A 15524-nucleotide genomic window follows, 5' to 3' on the forward strand; every position below is an offset into this window, starting at 1 on the left:
TGCCACTGTCAGGGTGTCCGAGGAAAAGCCCCAGCCCTGGGGGTCCCAGCCCCGTCCCCTGAAGGAGGAGCACGGTGAGCCTCTCTCTCCAGCACAGGAGTTGAAAGCAAACCCTTGAATTACACGAAGGGAGAGTTATTTTTCAAAGCAGGGCTGCACTGTGGGAAAGTAGCCTGTAAGCGCAGAGAAAGGAAGCTCACGGAACTAGTCTTTGTTTCAAATACCACTTTTCATCTCTCGCATTGCATGGCTAACAGAGGAGCACAGGGTTTTTCAGGGGGAACAAATTCAACTTGTGTTTTGGAAATGTAATGAAGCCCATGGTGGTGGCCGGTGGGAGGCTGCCGTGTCCCTGACATGGACCAGATGCTTTTCGCATAGGAACCAGAGGGGAGCTGGGCCAGGTGGGCCAGGTGAGGCTGGGAGGTGGAGAGGCCTGTCTGTGGGTGGGACAGGCCATTGGGTGCTCAGGCCTTCAGTGGTCCTGACCACACGATGGGTCTTCAACTTGTCCACCAGGGGCCCCCGTCTTCCTGAGCTCATCTGACTTCCTAAACCTGCCGGGGGGGTTTATTCGAGAGGTCTCCTGTGATTTACGTGATGAATTCGCCTCACTTCATTTGGAATTGGGGATTTCCAGACTTTGCGATTATTGCAAGGTCCCTGAGAGGGAAGGTGCACACGGGCTTCCAAGGGACACGCAGAAAAGGCGGAGGGTTTACATACCAGAGGGAGCACGGCTTTGCCAGATGAGCTAGAATTGGTGAATCAAAGAAAACAGAAAATAGCAGTCTTGGCAATGATTGCTACTGTGCTGTGACTCTGACCTTCACTGTGGCCGAGAAACCACCGCGGGGGCAGCAGGTGCAGAGCACAGGGCAGCGAGGCCAGGGGACGGCGGGTGTGGCCTCGGATTCCACCCGTCTCCCCTCCACCAGCTTCCCTGCCCCCCCCCCATGTCAACGAAAGCCGAGTGACAGCCGGAAACAGCCGAGGCCTCTACCCACGCGTCGGGTGGGAGTGGGTCTCCCGGAGCTCAGCCTCGGCTCCAGCCTTGGAACCGTCTCCAGACGTCCCTCAGGGCAGCCGGCACGCTTCCCAGAACGTTACTTCCCCTCCAGAGCTGGACGAGGAAAGGGAAGACAGTCTGCAACCAGGGTAGGTGTTTGGAGGCGGGTCTTCAGGGCGTGCTGTTCGGGAGATTTTGAAATCTCTCTGTCTGGTGGTCCCTGCGGCCTCACTCTCCTTCCCGGGCTTCCCGTTCCTGCCTCCCCCCGCCCAGGGCTGCTTGGCATCTGTTTAATTTCCTTAAAACACAGGAGCTGAGTCTGAGGTTCAAGGGCAGTAGTTTATTTGGACAGTGGCTGAAGCAGGGGCAGCGAATGGGAAGTGAGGTGCGGAAGGGAGGGAGCCATCGAAGGGGCGTGTCCGGCGGCTGCTGCCACAGGCCAGCAGCCCTCAATCCCCCGGGGACCCTAGGAGGCCAGGACACCTGCCTCAGCTGTGGCACTGAGGAGAGAGGGAGTGGGGGTATTTATACACTCCAGGCATTGGCTGAGGCTGCTCTTGGGGTGTTGTACCCCTTATCTGCCAGGGGCTCAGCCAAAGAACAGCCTCGGGGGGAAGTGGGGCCTCAGGGTGGATGTGAGGCCTCAGGGTGGAGATGGGGACTCAGGGTGGATGTGGGGCCTCAGGGTGGAGATGGGGACTCAGGGTGGAGATGGGGACTCAGGGTGGATGTGAGGCCTCCGGGTGGAGATGGGGCCTCAGGGTGGAGATGGGGCCTCAGGGTGGAGGTGGGGCCTCAGGGTGGAGGTGGGGCCTCAGGGTGGATGTGGGGCCTCAGGGTGGAGGTGGGGCCTCAGGGTGGAGATGGGGCCTCAGGGTGGAGATGGGGCCTCAGGGTGGATGTGGGGCCTCAGAGTGGAGATGGGGCCTCAGCGGGGAGGGGGGCCTGAGGCCAGGTTGGGGGGCCTGAGGCCAGGTGGGGGGAGCCTGGGCTGGAGGTGGGGCCTCTGGAAGTTTCTGGGGCGTCTGTGGTGGGGGCAGGGGTGTGAGGCGGCCAGTCCCGAGTGAAGGTCCACCTCTTCACTGCGTATCCTCAGCTTCGTCCCCTCCCTGGCTCCGTGAGGCACCGTCCCTCCACAGGCTGCCCCTCGCCTGTCCTTGCGCGCATGGCTGTGCCCTCTCTGGGGGCCTGTTGTTCCCACTGTGCAGGGCCCCTGCTGGGTGGCCGGAGCGTCATCCACACTGAAGCTCCCGCCCCGTGAGGGCTGAGGTGAGCCCCGCACTCTGTCCGGTTCTGTTTCCACCCCCGGCTCGGTGCCCAGGCGGGGCCGGCCTCTTGCTTCCGGACAGCGCTTTCCCCCGTGCTGCCCACGTGCTGTGTGGTCTGCCAATCAGCGCAGGCGGGGGAACGAAACGCTCCAGACCGGGCTTAAGGTCAAGAAGTCGGCAGGGCTGGTTTCTTTGCTCTCCTTGCTGTGTAGACGCCCGGCCTGTGTCCTCACGTGCTCTCCCTTCCGTGTGTGTCTGGGTCGCATTCTCCTCTTCTTCTAAGGACACAGTCATACTGGGTCAGGGCCCACCCACGTGGCCTCATTTCACCTGATCACCTCTTTGAAGGCCCCGTCTCCAGACGCAGCCGTGTCCTGAGGTCCTGGGGTTGGGATGTGAACATGTGAATTTGAGGAGAGGACGTAATTCAGCCTCGCCTGAGTGGTGGGCACGGTCCCATCCCCACAGCTTAGCTGGACATCCCGGCTTGGGGAGGGCAGGTGAGGGGACCGAGAAGGTGGGACGCGTCCCTTCACAAGGTGACTTTTCGGTCCTGTTGCCGGCTGCTCTGGTGGCTCAGGGGCCCGGCCGAGCCTCCCGCCCTGCAGGCTCCCCTCGGGCCCCCGCAGTGGCCCCTGGCGACTGGACCTCGAGTCCTTCAATCTGAACACAGCCGGAGCTGGCCTGGGGGCTGCCCCCGGGGCCTGGGCACCCACTCGGCTTTGACTGCTTCCCCTCCATGTACCACAGCCGAAGGCGGCCACGGTGACCCACCCGCTGGGCCCCTCAGGCCTCCAAGGCCCCCAGGGAGCCTCCTGGTCCTGTGAAACGTACAGACCGACTGTCTTGGCAATTGATCAGGTAACTCGGCTCAGGAAGAAAACGAACAGTTGCCGACACCCAGGACCCAAGGAAGCTCACTGTGCGGTTTGCCCGGGCCACGCTTTCTCCACACCGGTGTCCGAAACCCAGGAGCCAGGAGAAGGGCTCTGCTAGAGGCCTCATTGGACGTAACAAGTGGTGGTTCTGCAGGACCGTGGTCAGCCATATGGTTTCCACACATTCTTCAAAACATTATCTTAACTGGCAGCAGGCGTCCACGAGGTCCGAAGAAAGCTCAGCCCCGCAAGACAGGGAATCAGCGCCTTCCAGAAAGTCAGCCTCATGAACAGGAGCGGGGCTGGCCCTTGTGGTCTGGGGGAGCACAGGCTTCCAGGGGCCAGCTAGATGGGGGCTGGGATGGCCCCGGCACCTCAGCCTCTGGTCAGTGAGGTCCTGGGCATTCCCAGCTGAGCTCTCCAAGTGAGTCTGTGCCAGGGCTTTCCCCAGAACCTTCTGTAAGGAGATCCTCTAGGGGATCCTCTAGAGAATGTCTTGGACCCTCCCAGCTCGTTCCTGGCTCACTGCCTCCTGGTGGCTGAGGGGAGGCCCTAGCAGCCCTGTCCTGTGGCCTTGGGAAGGTCCTCCCAGCTGGGGCCTGCCTCCCTGCTCCCTTTGCAAAGCATTTGGGAGACTTTTGTATATGGGGGGCTTGACCTGCAGGTCCTTGGGGTGGGCAGGGGGCAGCCTGGTGCACAGGCCGGGGAGGGGGTCAATATCTGTAAACTTGAAGATGTGTGTCAGGGACACCCGGCAGGATTCTTGTGGACAACAGTGTTTTAGAAGAACCATGACGTCTGCACGGCTGTTCTTCCGAAGTAGTTATGAATTTCACTTAGTTCTCTAGGTAGGACCCTGTCCAGGGTGGGCCAAGCCCAAATGCCAAAGAGAACACAGGCTGTGTCCAGCTATGAAAACATTTCAATGTCACAGAAAGGCTTTGGAGCCTGAATATGTGGTCCACATATCTCAAGCAATAACTGTTATAACAAAATTATAGGATGGCTGGTGTAGACCCATGGAAAATGCACTTTAAATGACGTACAGGGGCCACAAACTCAAATGTTTATGGGGCCGGACATGTAACATGAATGTATGAGTGGGTGCAGATGGGGCAATATGGAGTGGTGGAGCTTGTGGCTAACTGGAGAACACATGACCCAGCCAAAGGCATTCTGGGTAACAGTAACACCATGCCACCAGCAAAGCACATCTGTGGACACATGCAGTCCATGGGGTGTCAGCTTGCAACCACTCTGTAGCACAACTGTGGAACAGGGACAAAGGTCTTCAAATAGAAAATACAGTTGAAAGAAGTTTCCAATCTACCGTGAGGAGTTTTGATTGACATCCACAGGGAGGCTGGCTTCCGCCACTGGCCTCTCTTGCCTCTGGACTGGAAATGGATGATGGAGTTTAATTCATATGCAGATCCTTTCTAGATGCTCCCCTCTGAAAGAGTCTGGAGGTAGAAGCAGCTTTGTCTTCCTGACGAAGGTGCAGGGAGCCTGTGCATTAAGGGGGGAGCCATGAGCAATGAAACGGGAAATAATCGATACTAGAAAGCACAGTGCGATCTACACGCTGTCCGGCTCCCTGGGAGCAGTTTGGACATTTACAGGTGTGGCTTGATGCGTCTGGCTGAGCCCGTCTTCTGTGGTCAGTGTCACTTTGCAGATGTTGCACAATACAGCCCCCTGGACGTTCTTCCCCCCCGGGCTTTCCAGGTCTCAGTGACCAAACTCCCTCCAGCCCCAGGTGTAGAGCAGGGGCATGGGGGGGTCAAGGACACCGAGACCCACTCCCCAAAGGACCACGTGGCTTGTCTCCAGTCTCGCTGACTGTGCTCTCCCTGAGGCTCTGCTGGCAGAGACGAGAGCCAGGAAGAGCACGGGGATTGCACTTACATCTTCCCCACAGGGGTGGTTAGTTTCCTGTGGCGGCCGTAACCAAATACCACAAGCTGAGTGGCGTGAAACAGCAGCAGTGTACTGGCTCACAGTCCTGGAGGTCAACGTGTCGGCAGGGTCATGCTTCCTATGGAGCTTCTGGGAGACGAGCCTTCCTGATTCCTCCAGCTTCTGGTGACTGCCAGTGGTCCTTGGCTTGTGGCCACAAACCCCGTCTCTGCCTCCATCTCCCTCTGTGTGTCTGTGTCTTTTCCTTTTCTGTCTCTTATAGGGACACTTGTTATTATAATGATAGAACCTTGAGATCCTTAATTACATCTACAAAGACCGTTTTCCCAAATATGGTCACATTTGCATGTTCTAGGGGTTAGAATCTAGAACATGTCTTTTGGGGGGACACTGTTCAACCCACGACAGGCATTTTTGGTGTCCTTTTCAGCTCTTAAAATTCAAAACAGAGATGGATATTATGCTTGAGGCCAAAGTTTCCTTTCCTTCCAGAGGCCAGCTCGTTGACGTGGCTATGCCTTCAGGAAAGATTCTGGAACCAGGAGGAATTCTGGAAGAACCAGGAAAGCCATCTATTTTTCTGGATAGTGTATTTGTGGAAGTAGACGTTCCATTCCAGAGCGGCCTCGGAAAACTGTGACCACTGGCTTTCATCTGGGCGTGGATCCCCTGGATGTCAGAGATGCTGCATTCCAGAGGAAGGTGCAAGGGCAGGGCCTCTGCCTGCAGGAGCTGACAGCTTAGGGAACATCTCCTCCCTGCCCCCATGCACCACTAACTACCGCAAGCAGGGCCTTGCTTCTTAGCACTCTGGCCTGGCATCCTTCAGACAGATTATTACATTCAACAGATGGGATGAGGAGCTAGAGCAAACCGAAGAACGTTGTGACTAAGTGTCTAGGATTTCCCCTTGGATTGATATGCTGATTATTGCCATGGGTCACAGAGAAGCAAAAAAAAAACCCAAAAAATTAAAAAAAAACTACATCGGGCTTCCCTGGTGGCGCAGTGGTTGAGAGTCCGCCTGCCGATACAGGGAACATGGGTTCGTGTCCCGGTCTGGGAAGATCCCACATGCCGCGGAGTGGCTGGGCCCGTGAGCCATGGCCGCTGAGCCTGCGCGTCCAGAGCCTGTGCTCCCCAACGGGAGAGGCCACAACAGGGAGAGGCCCGTGTACCGCAAAACAAACAAACAAAAAACTACATCTATGTTTGTTTGGTCTCTGTATCTAAAACTTCATCGTAGAAGACTCAGGGAGGGTCAGCGCTAATAAAATCTCTGCAAATCCTGCCATTCGAATCCTAATATAAAATATTTGGGATAAATATTCCAATAGTCATTGCATTCAGCTTAAGATGATTATGGAGAGATTTTAGGAATATTATAAGAAATAAGGGGAAGTATAAGAAAAAGGAAAAGTATAATGTCATAGTCCCAGGGGCCTTACGAACACTGCAAGGAATAGAGATCCTTGAGATCAAAGCCAAAGAGATTAACAGGTGTTTCTGTTGAAGAAAGAATGACATCTCGGGAAATCCACAGATGGGACCTCAGTTTGATCATGTTGCCTCTCTTTGGGGGCCATAAACAAATTGGTTAACTGAGTCTCCCCTAAACATTGGCCCACACCCACCCCCATAAGTAGCTACACAGAAACTTCGAGAGGCCGCTGCCCCCTCCTCACACAATGGCCCCTGAGAAATGGGAGTCAGAGGACGTGGCTTGGGCCCCAGCCATGTCCTCGAGCTCCGTTTTCCTGGTGATGCCCACCTGCCACGGGTGTGTGTAGGGGGGTAAATGAGGCAGTGTATGCGAAAATGAGCTGGAAATAGGGACCTTGTATTTCGTTGTTAAAAAAGCAATCCTCGCAAGGAAAAGAGGCACTGTAGAGGCTCTTTCCTACCAGCATGGGCTACACCCTTCAGCATGATCTTACCTCTGCCAGCTGAGTCCAGGGACATGCCGATGGTAAGCCTGGGAAGAAAAGATCTGGTCCTGCGCTGTTCCAGAGCCCGGCCTCGGCGTCTGGGCTGGACGGTGGTTACACGTTTGACCCTGGCTTCATCCCTAGGGGGTGTGGGGCCTCATAGACGTTGTATTTCCACTTCCCACTCCCAGACAGACTGCTTACCCATGTGAAAATTCACTAAAATTTCATTCTGATTATAAAACGAATACCCCCTCCTTGTTGGAAATTCAGAAAATCAAGAAAAGAAAATGAAAACTACCTGTAATTTCACCAGTCTGATAAACGACAGCTAGTATGTCGAGTCCTTCGCGCAAGTCTGCCACCGTTCTAAATCTTCACACGAACGCTCTAACCCTCAGAGCAGCCGACGGTGTAGGGACTGTGATTATCTTCCTGTTGTAGTCGGGGAAACCGAGGCACAGGGAGTTAGTACCTTGTCCAAGATCACAGTTAGTTGGGCGTGTATATGTGTGTGTGTGTGTGTGTGTGTACGCACACTTTTTCATAATTAGGATTATACGGTATGCAGTTGAGTCTTGTCTTTCCTTCATTTAACGTTGTGTCATGTGTATTCCCCGTCATATTACAAATTCTTATCAATCGTCATGTTAGTGACTGCTTGGTACCCCATCACTTATATACCCTCTTCCCTATTATTAGACATGTAAGTCTCCCCTTCCTTTTCTCCTGAATTATAAGCAGGACTTCAAGGAATCTCTTTGCCCTTGAGTCTTTCTTTGCATTACTCATAATTCGCGTAGGAGTAACTCCTAGATATGAAATTGGTGTGTCAAGGGGTATGAGCTGCAGATCCAGAAGGACCTCACGAATTCACCTTCCCCCCCACAGCACGCCCCCTGCTCTCCCGAAGGCCCTGAGGAGAATCAGTGCAGTTTAGGTGCCCCTGGAGGCTTTGGAAGTGGGCTGCCCAGAGGTCCAGAGTTTGTAGCCCTGCATAGAAGGTGGGCCCGCAGGCCCAGCTTTCAGAAATTACATAGCCATGTAGAGGTCTCTCCTACGTGAGCGTCATAGGAAATTCGTGGGCCCAGGGAAAACTAGGGTTGATGGGAAGAAGTACAAATGGCAATCGAGTAACAAACAGTTTCACTGTGAGGACACACATGTTCTGGGGAACGCGAAAATCAGCAACAACGTGACACTCCGTTGGATGCTCTTAACTTACTATTGGGTTTAAATAACTACATCACACACACACCCTTCCTTCCGCCTATTATGAGTTTGGGGGATTATAACGTAATTATGGCATTTTGGAAACTAAAAAACAAAACCGATATTATCACTCTGCCAGGTGCCAGTGTTGTCTGGGGACGAATTGCTTCTCCCAGTGAAAGCAGTGACAATTAAATTCGAGTTCTTCACAGGGGAGGGGAGAAGTTGCTCCATGGACCCCGCGAAATCGTAGGCAAAAATCTTGCGTGTGTGCACGTGCGTGTGAGCACGCACACGCACGTGTGCGTCTTCCTGTGGAGAAATCCCACTCCCTTAGTCAAGTTCTCAAAGGTGTCCTTGACCCCAGAAAGGTCCAGAACCTGGGCTGGAGGTCAGCCGCGGGGGCAGCCTCCTCCAAGGCGGGTGAAGGGCCGCCTAATCGTTCCCCAGGACTCATGTCTCCTTGTGCTTGCAGTGCTGGTGAAGGGCCAGGTCACCACCAAGTACTACCGGCTGCTGTCCAAGCTTGGCGGCTGGGTGTGGGTGCAGAGCTGCGCCACCGTCGTGCACAACAGCCGCTCGTCCCGGCCCCACTGCATCGTGAGTGTCAATTATGTCCTCACGTAAGTCAGACGCATTTGTTTCTCTCCTTGCTCTCTCCTTCTCCCCCGGCCCTCATCAGATCGCTCCCAGAAGCACCATCTCTCTCTCCCTCTGTCTTTCTGGAACTGTTCATTTGTCTCCTGTTTTGTTTTACTGAACAATCTGGTTGTCTGGGAAGGGCTGAAGGATTCCTGTATCAGCACTGAGGGCCGGGTGTGCCCCGAGGCTGAGGGTGGGATCGGCGGCCCCGGGTGAGGGGGGTGAGTGGGCAGAGGGCGGGCGGGCGATGCCCCCCACCTTGAACAGGATGGAAAGGGGATGCGCATCCTGGACCTTTGGGGCCACAGACATTTAGGTCATCCTGCTGCTTCTGCCATTTGAGACAGGGGCCATCTCCCATTTTTTCCTTGTCTTCCTACGTAGCCTGTTGTAAATGATTGTGAATATTTAGCGCCTTTAAAACTCCAGAACGTTAAGTTCAGTCGCAGTTAAGACCAGTAGAAGCAACAGGACCTAAGTCTACCTGGGACCATATGTTCCTCTCCACCCAACGTGGCTATTATGTGTTTGTTAAATCACTTTGCACCCAGCCCCACCCTGAACAGGGTCCTCTCTAATGCAGTGAGGTTTTAGGCTCTCCGTTCTTTCACAGAGTGAGTGCCAGGTTCCTGGGGGTTTGGGGCGGGGTGAGAGGTAGGTGGTGTTTTTTTTAGGGCTAGAGTGATTTTAGCAAAACTGTACGGGAGAAAGCATTTTAGTCCCTTAATGATTCTACCTGAGCAAACAGGCCCACGTGGGCTGGGGCTGGGGCTCTGGGCAGCTTCCCCTCCTGAGAATCTGACGGTGCCGAGTTGGCTCTTTAGGGCAGGAATGGGCCCCTGGTGTGGAAGTGGACAAGGCTGGAAGCCAGGCTCCTGGACCGCCAAGGGTCCCCACTCACACCTCCCTGGTGCTAAACAGGGAAGCAGCTGGGCCACAGACACTTACACTGATCAGTAGCATTTCTGTCTTTTCCTTTGTGCCCTGACACCCTGCCTAGTGGCGAATGGTGTCCGCAGGAAACGTGCATGGGGCTCACGCGGTGGGAGAGAGCCATACTGAGCTCCCTCTCTTCCTGCCGAAGAACACTGACATCACTCGGCATCTCCCGGGGGCTCTGAGCTCGAGGCTGTGGGGTGGCTTTTATAACGAGGGTGGGCCGTCCCTGGAACCCCAGCCCCATCCACTTAGTGGAAACGACACAGTGGAGCTTCTCAAATGAACTCGCCCTGGGGACGGTCCCGGAGCCCGCCCTTCCTCACAGCCCGTGGACATGACCTGTCCCGCTCTTTTGTTCCTCAGGGACATCGAATACAAGGAACTGCAGTTGTCCCTGGACCAGGTGTCCACATCCAAGTCCCAGGACTCCTGGAGGACCGCCTTGTCTACCTCACAAGAAACTAGGAAATTAGCTAAACCCAAAAACACGAAGATGAAGACAAAGCTGAGAACAAACCCTTACCCCCCACAGGTAACACACCACCTGCAGGGGCTCGGGGCACCTGGGCACCTCTGATCGCACTCAGGGGTCTCCCAGCCCGGGAGTTTCCCTGGGATGTCCCGCCCACAGGGTGGAGACGCAGCCTGGGGAAGGCAGGCAGAGCTAACGTCCAGGGGGATGAGTCAGGTCTAGGAAACAGACTACACTGGGGAGGCTGATCAGCTGCTAGAATCCATGTAAACGTGGCTCAGAACACTGGTGCCTCGTGTTTCCATAGCATTTGATTTTAATGCAAACCTTCCCTCTCTCTCAAAGTCTTTTGCAAGCTCTCAGAAGGCACAGGTGGCTGCATGTATCTGGTGTGTTGTCACTTGGGGTGAGGAGATCTCTTTCCACCCAGAGGGTGGGTCGCTGGGGTGCTGTCTCCTGGGCACCTGTCCCCGGTGGGCCGGGATGGGCTCAGCCCTGGGATGGGGCGGGCACTACAGGATCGGAAAGCAGTTGGCCGCCGGCCCCTCGGTGAGCCCTTCATCCGTCTTTTTTGCTCGGCAGCAATACAGCTCGTTCCAAATGGACAAACTGGAATGCGGCCAGCTCGGAAGCTGGAGAGCCAGCCCCCCCGTCCACACCCCAGTTCCCCCAGAACAGCAGCTCCATTCAGAAGGCGGTGACCTTCTGTACGCCCCGTCCTACAGCCTGCCCTTCTCCTACCATTACGGACACTTCCCTCTGGACTCTCACGTCTTCAGCAGCAAAAAGCCAATGTTGCCGGCCAAGTTCGGGCAGCCCCAAGGATCCCCGTGCGAGGTGGCACGCTTTCTGCTGAGCACGCTGCCAGCCAGCGGCGAGTGCCAGTGGCACTATGCCAACCCCCTAGTGCCGGGCAGCCAGTCTCCAGCTAAAAGCCTTTCCGAGCCGCCGGTGAACCCTGCTCGGCACAGCCTTGTGCCAAACTACGAAGGTGGGTCATGTTTGCACGAGGGAAGGGGGCAGGGCTGTGCACAGCGCTGTCGGTGGGTGGCAGATGGAAAAAGAACCCTCACACTGTGGGCAAACTTTCCCTTTTTTTCTGCTTCTAAGTGGGAATGGCTGTGCTTTCCTGCCCTCACTGAGAGCGCTTCACGAGGGTGCTGAAAGCTGGGCAACTGAGCCGGTGTGCCTCGTGGCACCAGGGACAGTGTAAAGGGCAGAGGAAACTGGGTGTTTGGCCACCCTCCATAAAAATCCTGGCCCCGTTTGCTCCCCAAAAGGGAAGCAAACTGATTTTCCTATGTACTGAGAACCCCCGGCTATATTTATTTTATAAGATTACTTTCTACTCCACCCAGAAATGAACATGGAACACTATTGGTTTTCTTCCCATGCCAGTTTTCGAAGTGTGGGAAGCGGTGGTGGAAAATCACAGGCCACAGGCTCAGGGACGGAAACGCCACTCACCACCCCAGGGCAAATAGCACAAACCCTCCAGGACTCAGTTTCTTCATCTGTAAGACAGGAACATAGGCCATGTCAATTGCCTACCGCAGGGCTTGGCACACAGCCAGCTCCTCCTGGGGGCAGGGGAGCAGAGGTCCTCTGTGGAGGTGCCACCAGCTGCCCCAGGCCCAGCAGTCTCCTGCCTGCTCCTTGGGACAATCCCAGGCAGAGGGTAGAAGGTGGGGATTGAGGGTTAGCTCAGCGGGGTGTGTTCCTGTTTCACCCAGACCTAACTACTGCTCAGACTGTAGACGAGGTTTGTGCAAATGTCCTGCGGGGACCACTAAATTCCAGAGAAGAGTCACCTGTGTAAGGAGAGCTCCCTGGAGTCCCCCTCCCACCTTTCTCTCTTTGCAGGCAGCTGGGGCTCTCTGCTGCTCCTGGGGCTGCTTTGTGAACCTCTTGCTTTGTGCTGTGACCCAGTCTTTACAAGCCTGTGAGATAAATTTGGTCTCCATAGACAGGAGGAGGGCTAGATCCCAGGAGAAATCTAACCTTCTTGGAGATTAACAGGACATGTTTCTCAAAAGTAGCCAGTTTAAAAAAGAACACACCAGCAGCCAGGGCAGTGCAGCTCTGCCTTTTGGCCTCAGGCAGTCCAGAGATTTGAATCCCCAGCACCCATCAGCACATGGGATCCCTCAAATAACCAAGGAAGGGCCAAGGGAAAAGAACAAAGCAAAGGGTTTTCATAACAGCTGAAAATACTATCCACTTGAGACTGGGTTGAAAAGATTATTTTTGTGTGTGTGTGGGAGTTGACCAATGAGATAACACAGTATTTGATTTTTTAAATTGCTATTTTGAAAGTGAAAGAGCTTAATAACCACTTCATTTGTCAGTCACTTGGTAAAAAACGGACCAAAGATGCCAACTGGGGGCAGTTTGTGATCGACCTCCTAGACTTTTTGATATTAAAGGAAGAGGAAGGATGTCTTAAGGTTAAAAAAAAAAAAAACTTCCCTGGTGGTCCAGAGGTTCAGACTCCACGCTCCCAATGCAGGGGATCTGGGTTCGATCCGAGGTCAGGGAACTAGATCCTGCATGCCACAACTAAGACCCCGTGCAACCAAATAAGTAAATAAATAAATATTTAAAAAAAAAAGAGAGAGGTGGGGGGAGCCAATTGATTGCAGACGTCTAATTAGTGACGATGGTTATTACTTTAATTATGACTAAAGGGAGCAGGGTGATAACCGCTCCACCCTCCCCACTGAGGTGAAAGCAAGAAAGCGCACGGCAGCCTGGGGTCACCTAACACTAGGGCCGAGGAAGCCTCTCGACCAACGCTGTCCAATATGGTAGCCACCAGCCCCGTTCTGCCAGGGCAATGAGATGTGCTCGGAGTGTCTGCACTGCATTTCAAAGACAGAAACAAAGAATACAATTTCTCCCCGATTTTATATTAATTACACACTGAAATAATAGTCTAGCTCTGCTGCATTAAATTAAGTATCTTACTAACACTAACTCCATCTGTCTCTCTTCACTTTTTCCTGTGGCTGCTAGAACACTGCAACTGGCATCCTGTGATTGGACCTCGCGGGCCCGGCACGCACGCGGGAAGGGGCGAGGGCGGCTCCGGGGCTCGAGCGCGCGGGCGGCAGGGGTGGCCCAGGGGTGGTGGCGGCCCCAGGGCCCCCCGGCTTGGTGTCGCTCTGGGCATGTCCCCTTCCTCCCCCGCGCGGGCGTCTAACGTGTCGCCTGTCGCCGCAGCGCCCGCCGCCGCCGCCGCGCGCAGGTTCGGCGAGGACACCGCGCCACCGCTGCCGAGCTTCCCGAGCTGCGGGCACTACCGCGAGGAGCCGGCGCTGGGCCCGGCCAAGGCCGCCCGCCAGGCCGAGCCCGGGCCGGACCGCGGAGTCCTGGGGCCGCCCCGCCTCGCGCGGGGCTGCCCGCGGGGAGAAGCCATAGGCCAGCCTCTTTGGCTCCCATTTTACCAAGTCCAGCCGAGTCAAGAGGGACGAGATGTATATGCACGATTTAAATTAATTTATACAGAGACAACTATTTTACTAGAACTCCACCGCCGACTTTTAGATTTTTACCGTAGATGCCATAACCGTCCGTGTAGAGGACAGAGACACGGCGACGTTGGGGAGACGTGACCGCCCGACCTTTGTTCCGCAAGAGCCGGATTTTCTGAAAGGGTGTAGCTGAGCGTCCCCGACCGCCCACGTGTGGCCTCAACTACTCCGTCTTTGGGGGGACTTGGTTTCCTCACCTTGAAATCAGGCTTGCGCGCCTTGCGTGTCCCCGATGTTCAGTAACAGTCCCTCTGGGGGCTTGGAGGAGGCTCCGCTCCTCAGATACCCTCAACTTTGCGGAGGAAACCCGCCCCCCGATGCAGTCAGGGGTGCCGGTGGGTGGCCGACCTGGAAGCTTCCTGTATCCAGAGCCCTTTCAGATTAAGTCAAGGCAGAATGCGATGATTTAAGTCCCATGAACGGACAACTCCGTTGTCTTTAAAAGTCATTCATGAGTCTAATTAAAAGCTGTTGTTTTAATTTAACCCTTTCCTTAATACAAACATCAACAAGCCCAGACAAGGGGGTGAACGTGGGTGCGCTTCACGAGTGCGTTCACAAGCTCTTATTCCCTCCTACCCCATGAACTCTTGAGAACGGCACCTTCAGAAATATATGGAATAGGCATTAAATGCAATATATATATATATATAGCCAGATATTTTATGAGAATGACATGTGGATGATTTCGGTGCCCAGTGGATTGGCTACCCCTGTCAAGTTTGATGACAAGGCAAAATCCCTCTGGCCCACACAGACCTGTAATTCCCTAGGCTCGTGTTTGCTACAAGTAGTGCTAATAAAGTTAGTTACATTGCATGTGCAATACGGAAGATTGTCAATGGACTGCGCCTCGTGGAAGAAAACATGCTAAGGGGATGTAATGAAAATGATGTACATGTTGTCTTCAGCGTTTTCTGCATTTTATACAGAGCAAGAAAACTCCATATGAACATGTCATGTGTATAACAGGTAAACAGAAATCTTTTTATGAAGAACCAGCAGGGACTTCCCTGGTGGCGCAGTGGCTAAGACTCCGTGCTCCCAATGCAGGGGGCCCGGGGTTCAATCCCTGGACAGGGAACTAGATCCCACATGCATGCTGCAACTAAGAGTTCACATGCCACAACTAAGGAGCCCACGTGCAGCAACTAAGACCCGGCACAACCAAATAAATGTTTTTTTAAAACAGCACCAGCAGTGTTTTTAAAATAAACTTCCATTAATTTTTGTTTTATTTTTATACTTTTGCTTCAAGATTTCACCATTTAAAAATCCTATCATGGTACTGCAGTGGATCAATGCATTGAACCGCCCTTTTTTCAATCTGCTCCACACGATAAACGCTCCCTCATTTTGCTGCTTTTTCAAAAACGGTTTACTTTTAGGAAACTATGTCCACCTTTCTGAGTGGAAAGGTTGTTCACAAATGTCTTTAACTCACTGTTCTAGAATCAAAGTGCACCTACGTCAACTGTTCTTAAAATGTGAAAGGACCTGTTGCCCACCCAGTGTCGCTATGAGGACCTGCCTCATTCCGTAGGTGTCAGTTGCCTTATGGTACAATTTGCAAATTTAGGAACATATGTCTTGCAGTGAAGAGACAGGGTCAGAAGAATTATAGGCATACACCCCTACCCAGCACTTAGCCATACCTCATGAGCAGCTTGTTGTGAGTGTGTGCACACATAAAATAAGCCTGGGGTATTATTTTTGTGCTGTC

The 15524-nt window shown here is 54.0% G+C and overlaps 1 protein-coding gene across 1 annotated transcript in view; it reads left to right on the forward strand.

Moving 5' to 3' along the window:
• The window catches only part of SIM2 (SIM bHLH transcription factor 2), a 52190-nt gene that overhangs the window by 34864 nt on the left and 1802 nt on the right, over positions 1-15524 (forward strand). Inside the window, exons 8-11 of the mRNA XM_024758418.1 lie at positions 8691-8838; positions 10160-10328; positions 10851-11259; positions 13491-13688. Of these exons, the coding sequence (XP_024614186.1) occupies positions 8691-8838; positions 10160-10328; positions 10851-11259; positions 13491-13688 (924 nt within the window). The remainder of the gene's footprint in view (positions 1-8690; positions 8839-10159; positions 10329-10850; positions 11260-13490; positions 13689-15524) is intronic.

Source organism: Neophocaena asiaeorientalis, unplaced genomic scaffold (genome assembly GCF_003031525.2).
Source record: "Neophocaena asiaeorientalis asiaeorientalis breed wild unplaced genomic scaffold, Neophocaena_asiaeorientalis_V1.1 scaffold45, whole genome shotgun sequence".
NCBI lineage: Eukaryota > Metazoa > Chordata > Mammalia > Artiodactyla > Phocoenidae > Neophocaena > Neophocaena asiaeorientalis.